The 21080-nt window shown below is 46.9% G+C and overlaps 3 protein-coding genes across 3 annotated transcripts; 1 reads left to right on the plus strand and 2 right to left on the minus strand.

Annotated features, from left to right (window-relative positions):
* Window positions 1-370: 370 nt before the first annotated feature.
* Window positions 371-6777, minus strand: nusap1 (nucleolar and spindle associated protein 1). The gene is made up of 12 exons (XM_056590856.1): window positions 6590-6777; window positions 6332-6397; window positions 5865-6029; window positions 4573-4714; window positions 4206-4304; window positions 3654-3766; window positions 3496-3549; window positions 2950-3092; window positions 2048-2205; window positions 1679-1792; window positions 1251-1353; window positions 371-899 (listed from the first exon to the last, which is right to left on the minus strand). Exons 1-12 carry the CDS (start codon window positions 6662-6664, stop codon window positions 812-814), a joined length of 1320 nt encoding a protein of 439 aa, XP_056446831.1. The 5' UTR covers window positions 6665-6777; the 3' UTR covers window positions 371-811.
* Window positions 6778-7050: 273 nt separating this feature from the next.
* Window positions 7051-11243, plus strand: oip5 (opa interacting protein 5). Its single transcript, XM_056590917.1, has 5 exons — window positions 7051-7317; window positions 7866-7932; window positions 8031-8153; window positions 8501-8582; window positions 8685-11243. The coding sequence occupies exons 1-5, from the start codon at window positions 7149-7151 to the stop codon at window positions 8760-8762; spliced, it is 519 nt and encodes a 172-aa protein (XP_056446892.1). The 5' UTR covers window positions 7051-7148; the 3' UTR covers window positions 8763-11243.
* Window positions 11244-14152: 2909 nt separating this feature from the next.
* On the minus strand, window positions 14153-20871 carry chp1 (calcineurin-like EF-hand protein 1). The gene is made up of 7 exons (XM_056590913.1): window positions 20421-20871; window positions 20055-20127; window positions 18183-18263; window positions 16135-16262; window positions 15669-15730; window positions 14629-14751; window positions 14153-14313 (listed from the first exon to the last, which is right to left on the minus strand). The coding sequence occupies exons 1-7, from the start codon at window positions 20485-20487 to the stop codon at window positions 14260-14262; spliced, it is 588 nt and encodes a 195-aa protein (XP_056446888.1). The 5' UTR covers window positions 20488-20871; the 3' UTR covers window positions 14153-14259.
* Window positions 20872-21080: the final 209 nt, after the last annotated feature.

Consider the following 21080-nt stretch of genomic DNA (forward strand, 5'->3'; position numbering starts at 1 on the left):
AGCACAAAAAACTGTTGATTTTCAGCAAATTCTTCCTCACATCTAGGCGCTTTCAGCATTCTCTGTCAACACTCGGCTTCGTCCTTCTCCGCCCCCCCTCCTGCCAAACCCACTCCGTTGTAATTGGTTACCTCCGGAAGAGCATGTTGCAGCATTACCACACATGGAAAATCGGGATTGTTCTACGTAGACAAATTCCGGAAAGTGAATGGCGACCGGCGTCCCTAGTGTTAGGCGCTCTGCACAGCCACCCCAGCCAGTCAGCAGGGAACACGCCTCAATGCATGTACGTCATTATTTGACACTTTAGTATGGGCAAACATGACTAAATTATAACGTTGATAGGTCATAAAATTCAAACAAGCATAAACTGAGCTCTTTATTTTAATTTTTTTATTTTAACGAGGACGCAATTATTATGAATCTTTAGATCTATCAACAATGGCCTCTGGGACATTCATTACATAAGGATTTCTGGCCGGTCACTGTTTTTCAGTGCAAGACTCAAACCCACAGTCAACTTTAAAAAAGTTTAATACAAACGTCCAGTAATAGATTAAAAACATGTATTTTTTAAGGGCAAAAAACATTCAGCAAAACATAAGACTACTCTAGACGCTAAAATTGTCACGACATCAAAGCTGCAGCAACTTCTTTTTTTCCGAAATACAAAATAGTTACAAAACTAATCCAATTTCTGGTAGCAAAAACCCAGATGACGCGTGACGTGAAAGTCCAGAACGGACAGGCAAATATTTACAAGAAAAAAGAGACATGCTGTACAGATTTGCATTCTACAAACAGGAAGCGGTTATGACATCACGAGTCCTCGTCTGGCTCCCAGAGCGCTCTCCTTCTTCTGCTTCCTGCCCTGCGTCTGCTTGGTCCGCCTCTCCTCCCTGTGAGTGGCAGGTACAGCGTTAACCCCATCCGTCCCACATCGCCTCAGTGAGAAGGACGGTCTGAAGGCTACACCTGTCCCGGCTGCTGTTGCACCACAGTGCAGTGGATGTATCCCAGTCACCACAAAATCAAAACCCTTTAATGCTCAAACCCCGCAAGGCGACAGCCAGCTCGTCAGGAGCAGTTAGGGTGAGGTGTCTTGCTCACGGACACCTCGACGCTCCGCAGCTAGGCGGAGCCGGGGATCGAATTAGCAACCTTCCGGTTACCAGCCAACCCGCTCTACCTCCTGAGCCACATGCCGCCCAAACAATAGTCCAATTACGACCAGTTTCCCTGCTGCTTACCTGGTCTGAACCTGGTGCTGTTTGTAATTCTTCTGGTGCAACTGGACCACCGTGGTGTTGGCCGCGGCGTTTTCCTTTGCGTCTCCGAAGGGCTTCAGCTTGCCTGTGAAAGAAAATGCATTAATGTATCAAACCAGAACCGAAAGCAGAGTCAGGTTGTCGGCCAAACTAGTCGTGGTAACACAGTAGGGCCTACGCAAGGGGGCTTGTAGGAGAGGCCTACACTATGGGGCTTATAGGAGAGACCTACACTATGGGGCTTATAGGAGAGAGACCTACGCTATGGGGCTTATAGGAGAGAGACCTACGCTATGGGGCTTATAGGAGAGAGACCTACACTATGGGGCTTATAGGAGAGAGACCTACACTATGGGGCTTATAGGAGAGAGACCTACACTATGGGGCTTGTAGGAGTGTCTTGGACCTACCTGTATGGGGCTTGTAGGAGAGAGGCTTGGACAGGCTGGCCTTCAGGTCAAAGCTGGGCTTGTTGTTCCCGGGTGTGACGGAGGAACTTGTGTTCCCGCTGAAAACAAAGGCCCCTGTAAAAATAGAAGAAAAGCAAAGTATTGAGAAGGCTCACCATTTTTGGCTTCCACCGATTTCATAGAAATATACCAATGATATTCAAAGATCGGTTTAACTGATTAACTCTGAAGTTTTGAATTTGGTCAAAAAAAGGTTGTTCCCGTTTGTGAGACAACATGTGAACGGTGCCCCCTTGTGCTCAACTCGGGCATTGCAAGGCGGCTTGGCACACGGTGCGCTCGGCCGCGGCGGGCCACAGGTCAGCTCACCAGGGGTCTTGGAGGCGGAGGTGTTGGAGCTCTTGGTGACGGAGGGCTTGTCGCCGGTCGGCCTTCCCGAGGCGCGCCGGGCCACACAGGTGGTCAGGCGGGTCGGGGTCTTCAGCTGGGACTTCTTGGATGTGTTGTCGAGAGTCGCTTCGGAGAACCTGCACACGGGTGGGGGAGGGTTATAGATTATGAATGTGAAAAAAATAGTTCTGACAGTAAGTGAACCGATTACTACTGTATATTACGGTCACCGTAATATACTTGGTAGCGCCGATAGTATACTGAAGTTCAGGAATCGGTATCGGGATTTTTTTAATCAAATATCTACTATCTAGGAGAAATCCGGTGTAAAATGCATCTGGGATATGTTTAATATGATAACGAGTTGGGATGTTCTTTTGGGAGCAAAAAAGCGCACGTAGACGCATTCTTAAGTTGCCTGTTTTTAGCCGATACTACAAAAACCGACGGGTGAACTACTGATGGTATTGTGAGTACAAATTGTCATTTTTAATAAACAATCTACACTCACAAATGTATCAATGTCACGTTTTATATTTTAAGCCCATTGTCAGGCTAATTCTAGCCTTTTAAGTGGTCTAAAATAGCGATTCAGTTTTTACCATATGCCCCATCGTTCCAAGTTTATAGCGTTTTGGTAGAATCGGCAAAAAAACGAACCAACTTAAGAATGCGTCTACATGCGCTTTTTTTGCCACCAAACGAACAGTCAAACTCGTTTTCGTACTCAACATATCCCAGATCCATTTTACACCGGATTTCTTCTTAGAAAGGTTCCGGGTTCGATTCCCCAACCTAAATCTTGATCCAGCGCATGCGTATGAAAGGGTTTACTGCAACAACGAAAGAGCGAGGCGTGCGAGGAACAGGGAGCTACTGACTGGACGTTGATCCTGCGCAAGGACAGGACGGAGGGTCTGAAGGAAGCCTCTCTCTGGACCGCCCGCCTAGCCCGGGGCTCGTCCTGGGCAGCGGTAGGCTTGGGCACCGCGGGGCTCATCAGTGAGGACCGGGACAGCTTCACCTTCACAGAGAGAGAGAGAGACATGTCAATCACTAGGTGTAGCACTAGTAGGCCGAGAGCTGGGCAATTAATCGTTTGTTTTTTTTAATCGTAATTTGAATTAATGGTACGACTGTGGCCACCATAAGCATCAGCACATCACAGTTATTCCAACATCTCAAACTGAGGCACGCAGCCGAGTGGGAGATGTGTGTTATTTATTTTGACTTTTTTTTTTTTACTTCTACAAAGAAAACCCGATTAAAATCAATAATCAGATATTAAATTTTTAGTCCAAAATCGCCCCGCACAAAGTAGACCTACAATGTGGCGCCATCTCGTGGATGAAAGACAACACTCAGTACTCCCCCAAAAATGATTTGTATTTATTCTGGCATGACTGGGAAGCTGTTGGCGGACATACCAGCTGTTGTGGTTTGACATCAGCTGGCTTCGGCAGAGCGCTCTTTGGAGGAACCTATAGACACAGAGTCCACAAGTAACATTAACAAACAACCGGAACGATTACACACAGGCTGACAAAAAAATGAACGACTCCCCCGGTGCATCATGGCTGCTTACCTTCAGGTCCTGGGAGGCGGCTTTTAAAGCCGTCTCCTGCTTGGTCTTCCTCTGGACGTACGAGTCGATGGACTCCATCCGGTTGAAGTGGGCCTCGTGGAGTTTCTTGAAGTCTGTGTGAAATATACCACTTTGAATGATTCTACCTTTATTTGCCGACGTTGGCCTTTCCTTAATTGTATCTTCCTGTTTAGGTTTCAGGTAGTTAATCGCCCCTCCACAGTCCACACCCATCTTACTCACTTATTGTATCTTTGTACGTCCTGGAACTTAATTTACGCACATATTGTATGTTGTAGCTCCTTACACTTAAAAATAGTACCTAGTATTGTGTAGCGTCATAATATCCTAGCTATCTTTGTTGTATACAGGGAATGGGTTAACCTAACAATTGTTAGTGTTAGGCACATGGTTCTATGAACATCCTTACTGTGCCAACAGCGATATATTGTTGTTTCTCCTTCTGACAAATGTACTTATTGTAGGTCGCTTTGGATAAAAGCGTCCGCTAAATGCCCTAAATGTAAATGTGGTAGCAGGTGGATAACTTACTGGGGGTGCTGGCCTTCATCAAAGGCTTGTTCCTCTTCATCAGCCCTGCATGGCGGGGGATCCTTCCGGCCACTTCCACCTTTGGATCGTTTCCTGTACCTGGAAACGTTGGGACATGCGAGCGATTAGGCCTGAATGGACTGGAGACAGCGCCGTCATATGTTGAGTAAAAATAAATCTTCGTTTTCAATGTCGTTCATGCAAATGCTTTTTGTTTGTTAAGCACGTAACCTATCCAAGTCATTAAGGGACTGGTGCAGTTAACAACAAACAAAAGTATAGAACTCAGCAGTAAGGCAAATGCACAGAGAATCCCTACACTTCAACCAAAGGTAGGGTTTCATGCCCCACATAGCCAAACACTGACCTTGATCGCAGGCTGCTGGGTCTGGTTGGACCTCGGCTTGCTGCTCGCTCACAGGGCCAGTCTCTTCGGGTTCTGTGGTCGCGGACACTCTTCTTTTCTTGGCAATTCCTCCCTCATCCAGAACCCCGGTCTCTGGCTCCACCTGACCAGAACCAATCATAGACCAATCATTGTTTAGCTGCCTTGGCTCTCTTAAGAAATACTTTGCACCATTTAGACTTTTTATTTTATTCAATTTACCCAATTTTATCCTTTTGTACTTATCGCACCGTAGGTCAGAGACAAATGCAATTTAGATTCCTCTATTTGTCTGGCACATATTTTGGAATTGACAATAAAGCTGGCTTTGAACTAGTCTAATGCCGCTTTTCCACTGCATGGTACCAGCTCGACACGACTCGACTCGACTCAGCTCGCCTTTTTTGCGTTTCCACCGCGATCTAGTACCTCAAGTGGCTGCTTTTTCTAGTACCGCCTCGCTCTAGGTTCCAAGCGGCTGAGCCGATGCTAAAAGGTGACGTCGGCAGACGGCCGGCCACTGATTGGCCAGAGAGTGTGACGAAGTCACGAGAGCGACATGGCAACCATGCTGGTAACGATAGAACAGCCATAGTAGCGCCGCAGCCAACATATTCCACTTCTTCAACATGCCAGCTAATAATACGAACACGAATACCATCGCATCGATGTTCTCCATTGTTGTTATGTGGGTTCTGTCCATGTGTGGGTTACGTAGGTGTTGTTTGCGTCGCGTACAAAAATACGTCACGGCCCTTTCGCGCAGACGACCCCGCCCACGTCCCGGAGGTACTATTTGCGGTGGAAAAGCACCCGCGCTGCTACCGTGTCGAGTCGTGTCGAGTCGAGCTACATGTGCGGTGGAAAAGCGGCATACGACTCTAAAGCCAACACGTGGAGTAAGGTAGTGATTCAGGGTTAGTAGCGCTGGGTAAAGCTTGCTCTCCTGAGCCTTTAATAATAAAACCTGTCCTCTTGTGGCAGTGTGTGTGCGGCTGATGGCTGGTTCAGGCAGCCTCACCTGGCCAAGTCTTATTGAACTCTGGGGCTGAGTGAGGCTGCACATTGAGTGCTCAGTGTGGAGGGGACAGATTAAACAACACCAAATACAAGTACACATTTACAAGATAGATAAAAGGGACGGAGAAGACAATGGCATTACCATCCATTCACACTCTACAACGGGCCCATTTGAATTTGAAGGTTTCCAATGCCTGCGTCTTTCATGTTTTAACTGGAAGGTTTCCAATTCCCCTCCTACTGTGTATATTCACCTCAGCTGTGACGAGCCGCTGCTCCCCATCAGAGATCTTCCTCTTGGTCGTCTTCCCGCGACGACTGGTCACAAACAGAGACTTCTTGGTGCTTGGATCGTCTCCTACGCTTGCCAGGTTGGCGTTCACGTCCTCCTGTGCGCCAAGGTCCACACTGTCCATGACCTGAAGAAATAAATTAGGATTAATGTAAACTGAAAGCATCGGAAAAAAAGTAATCAAGTGATTAATGCCGGAGAGATCTATGCAGAGTTCTCATGTGTTGTGGTGTATGTATGTGTGTGTGTGTGTGTGTGTGTGTGTGTGTGTGTGTGTGTGTGTGTGTGTGTGTGTGTGTGTGTGTGTGTGTGTGTGTGTGTGTGAGAGAGACAAAGTGCTGCCCACTGTTAAGATTTCCAACTGGCTGTTTAGAGGTGTATAGTTTCCCTTCCACCTCTTATCCCAAAGTATTCTCGTAGCTCTCTTACCTGGTCCTCTTTCAGCTGCTGTCCTTGTTCATAGTGCTGCTTGATGGTGATCCGCAGACGATCGGCCTGTTGAATGCACAAACGCACGGTTCATTCCCTGCCACAATCATGGGTGTATCACCAAATAAGTATCAACTGTCCAAACTGCAGCATGTTATGTGTGGCTTAGGCCCGCTTGAAACCAATGGGCGGAGGGCTCACACACGAACACAAAGCCAACGCCGTTTTAAAACAGATTACAGTTTACGCTTTCATTACCTTCATGTTTGATTTAAGTCCAAGTTCCTTCGCAAGACTCCGCAGCTTTGGGTATTTCATAGCGTCCAGATCCATCTCTATGTGTTATTATCAGTGGTTCTTGGGAAGAAACTGCACAACTTCAAACTGAATCGTGGATCGTTCTGCTGGCGGTTAAATTCTGATTCAAAACACAGCCGCAGGAGCGCTGTGATTGGCTCGTTTACGTAACCGGAAGTACATCTCCGCTTTCGTCAACGAGCCAATCACAGCGCTTGCATTTTCAATATATTTCAATATTTCCAGAATAAACCTCACATATTCTGCATGTTTTCAACAACGTGTTCAGATGTGTAAAAAATGCAATTTGGTCATATTGGAGAAAACTTACAAAAGCAGTAATGTCTAAATAGGAAAATATAATTATTGTGTTTTTTTATGGATAGTGATTTCGCACCCTCACCCAACTGCCAAAGGGGGGCAGTGAGCAACCGTACCCCACGACATATGAATACGCGTCGAAGAAAAATAAAAGTAACTTTTGACAGTCAGGAGTCGGACAGGAGGCTGAACGTTTAACATGGAGCTCGACGCAGACATGTCGTTGCATGTGCTAGACAGTAAGGACCAAAAGCCCACGCTCGGGTCCTGCCTGATGACCCTCCACTGTCACCGGTGCAGCACCGTGCTGGGAGACTCTCTGGCCGTGTGCGGGGACTTCAAAAGGACGGACTCCATCATGATCGTCAGTAAGTTTAGCTAACACCCTGCACGGTTGATGTGTTGTCTTGTCCCGGACCCTGACAACTTGTGACTTGCTGCCGCTGTGTTGTTAGATCACGGCAATATCATGGGCACGTTTGCAAAGTCGACTTTAATCTCAAGAGGCTTTTAGCCCTGGTAAAAGCTGGCTTGTTGACGCAAGGTCAAGAACTCAAGAGTTTTAGTACCGATAAAACCTAAATCAAGGTAAATCTACAGTGACCTAGGCTATCCCCACAAGGGAAAACCCTCTCAAGACGAATTGGTAAACAATGACCGAAAAACAAGTACTGCTATTATAAATGGCATTCATATGCTTCGTGGAGGCGGTCATTGCAAACTAAAACCCCAAGACGGTCAAATAAAAACACATTTGATGGGACCGCCACAAAATCTCAAAGTTAATGTGAGATTATTTAAACAACTAGTTTGTTCTGTGGACGATGTCAATCATCAGAGCTGGCCCTCGGATCAACGTTTTTCTGTTTGAGGAAGAAAGATAATTGATGACATGAATATTTATTTTCCTTTTTAGGAGTAACAGACTCCGTCTCACTCAGTGATAAGACAGGGTCGATAATGGATCGTGGATTAAAAAACTGGTGGGTATATCGACTGCACCAAAACCGAGACCATCGACATGTAGATGAGTGATTTAAATTTGTAAGCATCGTTTGCATACGAATGGCCTGTCCTGCAGTCTTCACAGAGCCCTGGAGTGCTCCCGCTGCCAATGCATTATTGGAGCCGTCGTTGACTCGACGCCAGTGCATTTTGAGATGCTGCGATCCGTCTTTCTCCTGCATAAGGAAAACATCAACTGGTAAACCGCTTTTCCCTACCTCTGGGGCACCCGGTATGATTATCGGGTGGTTTAGTAGATATTTTTAATGGGCCTTCCATTAGGACATTGACATCACTGGCAGATAAGGTTAAAGGATGTGGGGATAACTGATGCTCGAGAAAAATAAATAAAAAAGGGGGTGACTGCCCCAAAAAGTCGGAATAATAATCCTGGAAGTAAATTTGTCATGTCAACGAACACATCACGTCGTGGAGTAAGCACCATCGATAACCCCTTTCCCCCAAAGGGATATTTGCCGTCCAGGTCCAGTTTGTCATTTCACTCATTGACTCCTGCTTTTGTGTTTGTTTGTTTGTTTTATAAAGTTACATCTTTGAGCAGAGTAAAATGGTGAAGGCATTGGACGTGGTGTTTGACCTGAAGCCCATCAGTGAAAGCATCACCGAGGTGGGACCAGCGATGCTGTTGTTTCAATTATAGCCATGATGTGCTGCTTGTTTGGGGATGAAAAGAAGATTGAACTGATCATCTACTCTTCTACGTCCGCAGGCGATCAAGGCGTTCCGAGCCCAGTCTGATCACATGTCTGTCCTTCACGACAGTCTGTGTGAGCTGGGGTCTCTGTAAGCCAGTTGTGTAAAATGCAACCGTTGTTGTATGTTTTCATGTTTACTATTCCGGTCATGTTTTATAAGTACATCCCCATTCTGATTACGACTTGGACTATTGTGTCCACGGTTTTGTATATGTTTTCAGTTCTGTACATATTGTATTATTAAATCCACATTCTGATTATGACTTGGGTGGGACTGTTTAGTCCACTATGTACTCTACTTCAAAACACATTTAAATAACACAAACAAGTCTTGTTAATGGCACCATGCTGCTTTTTATTGCTGGATTTTTTTTCTTTAGATACTGATAACAATACTTTTTTTGTAAATACAAAACCAGACAAGAGGTACACACGCACACGGAGCATGCCCAGTTTAGGAGTGCATAGTTACTACGGAGTCCCACCTGGTTCCGCGTACCACGGGGCCCAACAAAGTGATGTCACGCCTCTCCTGTCTACAAGAGTTTACACTTTCAATCAGAACAGACGGACTCCTGTCAACCAGAAAAAAACTCTGGGGCACAGTGTGGCTACTGTGTTTGACCCAACATCGAGATACAAACTCCAACCGTATTTTCCTATCCAACTAACTCCACCGTAAATGGTGTTCACCTTCTTATGGATGTTGCTGTTGAGTCAAACCACTATGCGCTACATGTCAAGTTTCATAACATTTGATTAGAAAAAAAAAAACATTTTAGGGTCATCAAGTACTTTTTCACATTACAATGTTGGATTATTGCATGCAATACGAATCATTCATTTTTCTGCTAAGCCATGCATATATTTTGTTTAACTCACATATTCAAGTTTTGTACTTCACACATTTGGATTATAAATCCCCACATTGAGAATTACTTTTTCGAACACCTTGTTGATAGTGATGAGGATGATTATGATGGCTGCTACACAGAAAGAAACGTCTCTTTAACCAGTAATAAGTTAGGCCAGTGGTCAAATGAAGACCTACAGTTTTTTGGGGGGGACTGAAACCCTGCTACAAGAAATTGTACTTATTTCCATCATTTTGGACTGAACAGTTTGTGCAGTTTGACAGTTGGCGGTAAGTAGAGCAAGACCATTAGCAAAAAGCTTGGCCCTTTGCTAGTGCATTCTTCACTTGATGGCTAGCTGCTAGCAAGGGGTTATATCTTGTGACTCGGATCGCACTGCATGAAGTGAAATGTAACATGTTCTCAACACTGTCGACATGCTAGCACTAACCAATAGGGGTGAGAGGATCCCTTCCATTTTACATTACAATCATTTCAACATGTATACCCGGGAATTAAACTCATGCATTACTATTGGTTATTGCTCCTAAACCTCTAATCAAATACAATTATATGGATTAAAATATAATGCATACAAAAGTATGATACTATATACATGGGGAAATGGTGACTAACTTAACTGCTAGAAATGGACCCATGAGGATGAGTCTTAACTCTTAAATTACAGTGCTACTAAGTCCTATAAAAGGCCAAGATGATGACAGTTGGCATGGACGGTTCCATTGCTGTGGCATCAGCTGCTACTCCAGATGTTTTTGGCCTTCATGCGATAACAAATGGCAATTCTAGTTGAAACGTGCCTGAATGCTGTCCAGCTAATTTATGGGCCATCTATAAAAGTTCTATGCTCAGCAAATCTATAGTTGTAAAACAAATTGTTTTTTAAATGATGCACTCTTCACACTAGATCTCCAGTTCTTATCATTTAACTTACTGAAAGCCAGCTGAAAAATACAGTCGTTTTTAATGCAGATTACCAATCAGCCCCCAACTGAATCACTGTAAACTGGGTCTAGAGTTTGCGTCGACTAGACCTCATGAAGCAAGCATCACAACTGACCATGCATGGCTACTATGGTTGGCACCACGGCCCCCCTAAATATTCTAAATGCACATGAGTCTATACATATCTTAATGGAAGACGTTGGTGATTTTGTTGCTTTCAAACAACTCGTCACTTGTTTATACAATATACAGTTTGGTCAACAACATGACAGTTAAGGTAAAATATTGCACAAAGCCCGATAGAGAGATAGAAAGATAGAGAGATAGAGATAGAGAGTGTGTGTATCCAATTAAATAGAATAACAATGAAAACAAAGCTGAAATATCCCAGTTGGGTATGAACGTCTCCATGGAAACCCGACCACAGAGCAAGGCAGTAGAGGAAAAGCCTCATATTTGTGTACACTTTGCTTTGACATGGATGCATAAATCAGAGGGGATGGTATCAAGCAGTATCTCCAATTTCCCCAAAATTCCCACTACATGGAGTAAATAAAAGTACAAAAACGGACACAATTTCCACACGGTAAATAAAAGGTGATATGGGAGAAAAAAAAACTAAAGTTGGTTATTGTGGGCATGCGGTATTCTCAGGTGTGTAACAGGCGAACCCAGAACACCCGCAGAACCCATTTTTGGTGAAGGGTGACGTGGTTTCTCAACAAGCGTGGGCACCGGTTTCATTGCATAATGTGTGTGCGCTACATTTCCCACTACCCGCCGTCATAAAGACGCCAATGCAGGTCACCCATCGCTCCTATGAGGTAGTGCAAAAGCATGTTACAGTTTCTATGCGTCAGATTCCACCGCATGCCTTGATCGCTGCTACAGTATGTCGTGTCTTGTTGTTACTCGGAGAAAAAGGGTGGTCATTTAGATTTATTTATTTTTTTAAATTTGGTAGATAATAGTTCATTCTAATATTTTAATAAAACCTGTGAATCCCATTACATGACACCCCCCACCCAAAGTTGAGAATAGCTTTAGAAAAAACATCTGAACAGGACCTCATGGGATGCACACAAATGGACAAAGACGAAGTCTGCACTCACAGTGACACTGAACGCATACATGGAAATTAAACCCGTTACTGTCAAAATCCCAGAATATGCCTTGGATATTTTACGAGTATCTGCCCCATTTGACAAATGGTTGGATATCACGGCAGCGGTTAGTGTCCGAAATACATCCCTGAGCACACCTTTCCAAGTGGTCCCCGTCTTGGTTCTTCATGGTTACGGCAGCGGGGGTTCTTCTCCCCTGGGTCCAGCGGGCAGGGTCTGGCTCTGGGGGGTGGGGGTGCGGACATCTCGTTCCATGGACCGCTTCTTAAACTGAAAGACGTACCATCATAATCATATTCAGCATATCGTCCAGAAACCGAACAACGCTGAGCGGGGGAGAATCGAGGGTGAGACACTGACCTTGAAGACGGTTCCTTCACCAGCTGCATAGAGCGCATTCTCCGATCATCACTGCTGTGGGCTGGGGGGGCTGCAGCTTAACCACACACTGGTAAACAAAGGTTAGGTGTCTCTGGGTCTTTCAGGGACATCCTTCGATTAACCAAACGGAAATACTGCTTTAGTTCACGGCAGGAGGACCAGCACTTGACCACCCTGATTTAGAGGAGCATACTGGGCAGTCCGGGAGCCCCGGCAGGCCACAGAGGAGATTATCTCCTCTCTCCCCGTTCTTCTCGCACCCTGCTGCCTACGCCATCTTTACACCCGTACAACTATTGACGGGCATCTATAGCGATTGCGCGGTTAACATGTCAATCATATGCGCCGAGCCCGCCTTTAACATAGAAATATGTAAACATAGAAAGGTCCACGTGACTGCATGGTCTGCGCAGACAAGAGGTTTTGAAAACCTTCGATTTTTTTTTTTTTATCTTTGTGGACAGTCTTCATACAGTAAATAAGACACAAGTAGCGTGGCACTTATTTTTTTATTCAAATCAAATGCATAAGTCATTTTGATACATAGACTAACATGATATTATATTCGATTGATATTCATATATCGATTAATAAAACAGGTTTTTATATCCAGCATGATGCCCAAAAAAGTTTATACAATCACATAAAATAAGAATGAAACCAAACTGCACGTTCGGTTGAGCATATTGGCATTTACAGAGAACTAATACCCCAAGTACTTAAATTTATTTTAGTACCTGTAATTAGTCTATTTAATATGTGACCGATATTTAGCAATGCATACAATCGACAACATTGTTTTCACGCCCGAAACGACATACTAATTGTTGACGGGCAGAGGGGGGGGGGGGGGGGGGGGGAGAGTGTGAAGAAGAGAGACATCCACCGTTCACTAATACCTTTAAACCACGACCGGTCTTTACTGGTTCCAGCGGCCTTCGTCCCGACCAACCCACAGTTAAGTTAGGTTCCACCTAACATCTACTGTGTGGAGAGTCTCACACGCCTCTCTCTCTCTTCCCCCCGCTGAGTAGGGCCCACTGCGGTGGACAGGAGTTGATTTTGGGTTGCAGTCCTAAACACACTAAAGTTAAAGCGACCCACGATCTATTGGCAGTAGCAGGGTGAGCCCCCCCCCCCCGTAGATTCCCCGGGGGAGCGTTGGCGACGCCGGGGGTGAACCCAGCGAGCATGGCACTGGAGGAGGTGGGGGGGGGGGGGAGCTACTGTGCGTTTGCGTGTTCGGTAAGCCGTTACATCTACAGCTACGTGGAGCCCTTTAGTGACATCACAGGTGGGCGTGTCCGTCCGCATCATGCATGATGGGAAGGGTCGCCCTACAGCAGGTCTACGGTACTGGTGGGCTGTACCGACTGGTAAGCTGTACACACACACACGCACAAACACACTGCAGTCATGAATGTGGGAGGAGCCTCCCATGTGTGAGGTCACAAAAGGGTAGGTTTTGAAATGGCCAAGGAGACAAAGGATGGTTAGTGGAGGCGACAGAAGGCGGGGCTTCCAGGCTCGGTGGCGCTCCACATTTGCATATTTATATGGACAAAGAACGGGTGCTTTGCGACCAACAGAAGAGCTTACGGACCCTCAACACAAAAAACAATCATAACCCAAGACTTCAGGGACAGCACCCAAGGGTGCCCGGTGATGCCACTTTCGATCGCTACTGTTTTGGCGGACGACGTCACTCGTCACCATTTCAGTCAATCAGGAAAGCCCGTCGCAGTGACACCGTTTTCCCAAGAGGGGGTGCTGTTCCTGAAGTGCAGTTCGGGGTATGCTTTGAAAGACGGCCGGAAAATATGATTTTCCCGCCTACTTATTGTAGACCGTGACGGCGATACGATCTGGCGACCATGACGTCAATGCTGCCCCCCCGCCCCCCCCCCACCCCACCCCCCCCCCACCCCACCCGATCGGAGATCAATCAGCTAATAAATAAAGTAGCATCTGTGCAGAACGGGGCAGGCAGCAGGATGCGAAGGACAATACACGGTGACAGCTTTACAAGAACCAACAACCCGAGACCCACGCACCCCTCCCCTTTGTTCAGGAGCACAGTGAAGGCAGAAACTCAACATACACGTCTACCTCGGTGTCTAGCTAACGCTGGGGGGGGGGGGGGGGGGGGGGGGGGGCAGGGGGCAGGGGGCCCGCATAGTGTCCGGTGCGGGGGTTAGGCAACCTCGGGGAGAATCGATTGGTGAGATGGAGCGAGGTCCGAGGGGGATACGGCGGGGTGTCCGCTAGTGCAGGAAGCGGATGCTCATCTTCTGCTCCACGTCCACCTTCTCCAGCACCTGGAGGAGACAGGCAGAGGGGACGGCAGGGGTTTGAGACTCGCTGACCGAAGGTTCTGGGTTCGAGCCCCAATTGGAGACAGTGACCGGACTCTTTAAGAGTCAACCAGCGATGACAGCGCCATCTCTGGTGGAACACGGGGTATTGCCTTGATGAGCTCATTAAGAAAACAATGGAAAGGTTACCTTTGACGAGTTCATTAAGGGCACCAGTAACTCACTAAGGGAACAAGGAAAGGTTACCTTTAAGAGCTCATTAAGGGAACAAGGAAAGGTTACCTGGATGAGCTCGTTAAGGGAACGAGGAAAGGTTACCTTGATGAACTCGTTGAAGGAGATGGAGCTGTCTCCGTTCTGGTCAGCCTCCTGGATGGTGCGGTCGGCGATGCTGCCCAGCTGCTCGTCTGAGATGTTCACCCCCACCATCATCCTCAGCACCTGGGACAGTCGGGACAGCGTTAGGGGACAGCGAGATGGTGAGCCGGGCCAGCACACCGTCCCCATTAGGGCACCCATTGCACTCCTGGCCATCCCTGGAAGGAGGGCTCCCCGCCACTGCGGTCCTTCTCAAGATCTCTGCCTTGCTAATTAAGGGAGTTTTTGCTCACCTTCCTGGGGGCTAGGTTCAGGGGGGTGTCATAAATATATGGCCTGTCAAGCCCTTTGAGGCTTTACCTGTGATTTAGGGCTTTACAAATATACAACTGAATTGAAGGGGGAGGGGGGGGGGGGGGGGGGGGAGGGGGGAAACAATAGTTTGACTCCAAGCCGAAGACTCTGGGATCGGTCTCCCATCTCAAGTCTACCTTAAAGGTGTTCTTGAGGGAGACGACCCCAACTCCTACCTGCTCCTTAATGACGTGGATCAAACAAGGTCCCCCTCGCTTTGGAGGAAAGAGTCTAGAATCACTGAATCCACACACGACCCAATACTTTCAAACTGGACAAACCCGTCTCTCAGACCACAACCAAAGCACAGAAGTGTTTGGTGTTTGGAGTCTTATGACCGGGGCTGATAAGGTGATGGGAGGAAGACTCAGATATGGGAGTACGGGAGATTCATGTCCTGAAGTGACACAAGAGAAACCCCATCATTATCAGCTGATTGGGGCCAAAGTCTGCCCTGCATTGAGCAGATCATACCCTGAATCAAAATGAAAGTCTGGTGTTATTAAAGGAGGTGACATCACCACAGACCGCCTGGAACGTGGAACAAACAGCGGAACAAGGCTTTTCCTGGGAAGCGTGTGTGTCGTTTCTGACATGATTTGTACAAGGTGTGTTTAAGATTGCCACAGAAGGTTTTGTTTAGGTCACGATGTCCCGGCGGGTCACCGCCTCGGTCCACGTCTTACCTGGAGCAGTTCGTCTCGGGAGATCTTATCGTCTCGGTCCAGGTCGTAGAGACGGAAGGCAACTAAGGAACGGGGAAGGTCAGAGAGTTTTAAAGTCAAACGCCACGTGGGACACGGGGCACACGGAGCGGTGAACATGGCAGGGGCTTCAGTCCTACGGGCACCGGGCGACAATCAGAAACACTGTTTGCTGAAGGTTTGGGTTTCGCAGTTCAGATGGGTGCGGTCGAACAGGAATCTCCTGTACTGTGACATTTCTGTTGCAAGGCAAGGGGTATTTTTTTCTAACCGCAAAAAAACAAAAAAGGCTAATCAACCTAAGAAAAGCCTAAAGTTGCACAGGGGAAGGGTCGGTATTGCATGAAGCGGTGCGTGATACCAACCCGTGAGTTTCAGTTAACAGAGACCTGATACGGTGCTATAAAAAGATGCACCCATGGTTTGGTGGGAGGTCGTGGGGACTCACAGAGCAGCTTGTTGGTTCTGCTGTTGAGCGGCTCGCTGGCCGTGTGATCCTTGTGCTTCTCGTTGTCCTCGATGGGTCTGAAGTGGGCCAGGGTCCGCATGAAGCCCCGGAAGTTCACCTGGTCCTCGCTGAAACACACCCACACAACAGCTGATGTCTCTGGGCCTCACTGAAACACACCCACACAACAGCTGATGTCTCTGGGCCTCGCTGAAACACACCCACACAACAGCTGATGTCTCTGGGCCTCACTGAAACACACCCACACAACAGCTGATGTCTCTGGGCCTCACTGAAACACACCCAGACAACCGCTCACGTCTCTGGGCCTCACTGAAACACACCCACACAACAGCTGATGTCTCTGGGCCCCACTGAAACACACCCACACAACCGCTCACGTCTCTGGGCCTCACTGAAACACACCCACACAACAGCTGATGTCTCTGGGCCTCACTGAAACACACCCAGACAACAGCTGATGTCTCTGGGCCACACTGAAACACACCCACACAACAGCTGATGTCTCTGGACCTCACTGAAACACACCCAGACAACAGCTGATGTCTCTGGGCCACACTGAAACACACCCACACAACCGCTCACGTCTCTGGGCCTCACTGAAACACACCCACACAACAGCTGATGTCTCTGGGCCTCACTGAAACACACCCAGACAACAGCTGATGTCTCTGGGCCTCACTGAAACACACCCGCACAACCGCTCGAATCTCAGGCCAGCACAGGGCGGCGCAGTCACAGGATAAACCGCCAGAGACGCGCGCCGCTGGAGGTCCAATCGAGCTGGACGGTTGCCATGGACACCACTGACATTGCTCCATCTCGCTAGGTCAACGTCTATTGTTTAGCCAACACAAAACCGGTTGAGGACCATTTGAAGACAGACCTTTACAAAATATTCCCCTGAACCCCTGGCTCGGACTCCAAAGCTATTACGTTTACGTTTGGGGCATTTAGCAGACGCTTTAATCCAAAGCGATTTACAATAAGTACATTTATCAGAAGACAGAGAAACAACAATATATCGCTGTTGGTACAGTAAGGCTGTTCATAGAACCAAGTGTAAAGCACTAACAATTGTTAGGGTTACCCATTCCCTGTTTACAACAAAGCTAGCTAGCATAAGATGCTACACAGTACTAAGTTTTATTTTTAAGTGCAAGGACATACAACTAGGGCTGGGCGATTAAATGAATTTTGATCGCGATTTTGATTTTAGCCTGAAACGATCACCAAACTAATATAATCGAGTTGAGACGTTTTTTGTTTTTTTTTATAGAAATTGCAGAACAGCTGGATACATATCTGGAAATTATTTTTTATTGGAACATTTTGTGTATTTTTTAAGGGAAAATTTCAAAGTTCTCATTTACAAAGTTGTTGTTTTTTGAGAAATTATTAATAAATGCATAATGTTTTTCAAAATAATGGAGATTTCAATATTGACCAAAGTAATCGTGATTATGATTTTTTTCATAATCGAGCAGCCCTACGTACAACTTACAATAAGGGCTTAAAAGGGAGTGGGGGAGGGGGGGGTAAGGGGGGAAGCTATGCAGAGTCCAGGTGAACTCTGAACAAGTGAGTCTTGAGTCTATTGCGGAAGCTGGTGAGCGACTATACGGATAATTAATAACTGTTCCCACTCAAACCAACCCCAAGGGCCCATGTGAAACCATTTAAAAGCCCATCTGCAAGTCAAACCCTTCCAGGGGATTGGCTTTACAGGGAAACATAACGAAACATGCCATAAAACTACAGTTTCAGAACCGGCCGCCAACCCCTCATATAGTTCACAAACAAGCCTGCAGGACCAACGGATACGCCGTTAAAGCGTGCGCTTCGGGAGGAGACCGCCCTGGCGCTCCTCGTAGCGGTCTGGTAAACCGGCCCGTGGAGTTCCCCCGGCGGGGCTGAGCCCGGGGCTAATTGGTACTGGGGTCCGTGGTGGGCTATTCTTAGAACCACACGGACCACCAGGACCGCAGCCGACGGGGGCGACAGGCAGGGCGGGGCGGGGCGCTCACCTCTCGGGGAAGAAGGCGTTGATTATCCGGTCGCCCAGCGGGTTGATGGCCAACTCCGGGATCCGCTGGAAGTCCTCTCGGCTGCGATGGGGAAGATTAGGAAAACTGAACGACTGAGGAGGAATAGCCCATCTGGGAACAATGAATGTCCGGATCTTCTCATCTTACCTTTAGTTCATGATGATGATCAAAACTAACGTCTCTGGATGTGGAATGAGATTATGAGTTGGTGAATCTCTAGATTCCTCCTTGCTATTTAAGGGAGTTTTTTTTCTTGCCCTCTGGGGGGCTAGGGTCAGGGAGTGTGTCATAAATATATGGCCTGCTAAGCCCTTTGAGGCTGTACCTGGGATAAAGGGCTTTACATATAATAATATAATTGAATTCAATTGAATGCGTCTGCAGCATCTGGGGAACGCCCAGGCCAAACACTCCACTTTGTGAGGACAATAAAGTTCACCTTGGACCTCTCAGGAGATGTAGTTCCACAGAAAAGGATCATTCCTCGAATCATGAGTCATAGCTATTAGATCCGATGACATCACCGACCAACAATGACAATCTTTAAATAAAGACTGTGACACGTGCCGTAGAAGGCCTTCATCATAACGTTCACACCCAGCAAGACAAGGAGCACATGGACATCATAATAACCGCCATCAGGTGACGCCAACATTGTCTACAGATACCCTATTGTAGCCCACAACTTTATAGATATTTACTCTTGACATAAGAAACATGTCATATTGAAGTATCACAATACTTCACCTCGAATTCATTTCCACCCCAACTCAGATACATCGATTCATTCCCCCATTTCAAATCACAACTCAAAACACATCTGTTTAAAACTGCTCATTTCATTTGTTGCCAATTGCCATGTCTCTTACTATTGTTATTATTTTTTCCTTATCTTATCGTAGTTTCCTTTTAAGGACCTTTGTGTATCGTTGTACGGTGTCCTTGAGTGCCGAGAAGGGCCCCTTCAAATTAAATGTATTACTAATACTGTTTACGGTGGAGACTTTGAGGCAGTTCCAGTATAAGTGCCACAAAAGGGGTCGATGAGAGGGTGTCGCCGTGCCAACGAGCGCCACCGGCGTGGAGATTTACCACCGCGCTGTTTTGTCAACGGATGAACTGTTAAACTCAGAGTCACCTTGGCCTCTTAAGACACCAACAGCAGCGACTTCCACACACAACACGTCCCACATGCTTCACCGCAAGGACAGCCAGGCATGGTTACATGTTGTATCAACAAGACAAGTCACGCAGGAGGAAACAGGGATTAGCATTCAGACGGTAAGCCTGTCGACCCCGTTGACGTCCTCTTCTTTTGGCTAAGGGAGACGGGGTTGGTGAGGGGGGGGCAGTGACCGCTACTCTACGATACTTAATGATTACCTGTTCTTTCAACGACAGCCCACTGCCTGCCCTGAGCGAACATTAAACCAAACCTTCAAGTTTAAATACCAACACACACAATGAGTTACACATTACGAACTAGCAGATGAATAGAGATATCTGGCCTAGACGGTGCACCTTAAAGACAAACGATGCCAAAACAAGACGAATAAATTTAACATGTAGGTTTCAACATTAATCCCAGGCGCGAAATTAAGCATAGTTTGCTGACATAAAAGTCAACCGAAACCGACAACACGTTCTCAAATGTCTGCTGATCATCATCTCATGAACCCTATAACAACTAAGACTAGCATGACCCGAGATTCACCGACAATACAAATGTTAAAAACATACAAATAGGAAAACGTGTACAACATAGGACTAGGAAACAATAGGACTGAGGTTATGCCTCCGCCGTTTTAAACATTGTCATTGTGTTTTACGTCAACCAGGGAGAGTGTTTACCTGAGCGTCCCGTTCTCCCCTTTATCCAGGGAGGAGAAGCGGCTGTACAGGCGGGTGATCTGACTGTGAGAAACTGGTCGGGGAACACAAGGATGTTATCAGCTTACAACCAGCACGGGTGGAAACCACTCACAAGACGACGTGCATCACTCACAATACGTCCAAACACAGTGTGCCTGTGGGCATTGTGTGTAGAGTGCCACTATCTGCACTTTGTCGTTCACACCTTGACCGATACCGTATCGATCACAACGCAATCAAACGTTAACTTACTCCATAGATCTCCAATAACAACGTTGGTTTATAACATGACAGACAAAAAGGCAAAGGTTATCATTGAACTCTAGACTGGTGTGAGAAACTTACAGCCCGTCTCCTTCTTGATTTCCTCGATCTCCTCTTCCCGGAGTAACGTGGACGCTCGGGAACCCATGGCGTTACTTTAAAACACTAACACAGACGAGCCCCAGGCGACCGATGTCTCTTCTTCCGTGAGCTAGAAGTTATTGAGTAAAGTATTCGGTCCGGGTGTCGAAACGAGGGTAAAAGTTAGCGCTAGCTAGCTAGTTACGGCTAATGACAAATGTATGGAAGTCAAGCCGGGAAAGAACAGGCTGTACCCGCGTAGTGGTGGCTACGGGTCGGGTTCGCAAAACGTCGTGGAGGCACTGCGACCGAGCAGCTGACGAGGTTTCGGTCTTTTTTTCTGTGATATGTGGGTTGGCTGTCGGATTCTGTGTGATATTATCGCGCTAACGGTTAGCCGTCTTCCTGCCTCTGCGCTGTGGGCGGAGCCTATGACGGCAGGTAGGGCGATGACGTCAGACCTGGGCGTGGCCAAGCGTCCAAACATAGAAATAGAATGAGAAGAAGTAATCTGCGTGACCAGAATATTTGTGTGTTGAACGCTTAATATATACATGCAGTTTCTTCTTTTCTGACAAATGTACTTGGCTAAAAGAGTCTGCCAAATGCCCCAAATCTTGACCATTGGACCAGAAACACAATTGTAGTGATACACTCTAG

The sequence above is a fragment of the Gadus chalcogrammus genome, chromosome 5 (genome assembly GCF_026213295.1).
Source record: "Gadus chalcogrammus isolate NIFS_2021 chromosome 5, NIFS_Gcha_1.0, whole genome shotgun sequence".
Taxonomy (NCBI): Eukaryota; Metazoa; Chordata; class Actinopteri; order Gadiformes; family Gadidae; genus Gadus; species Gadus chalcogrammus.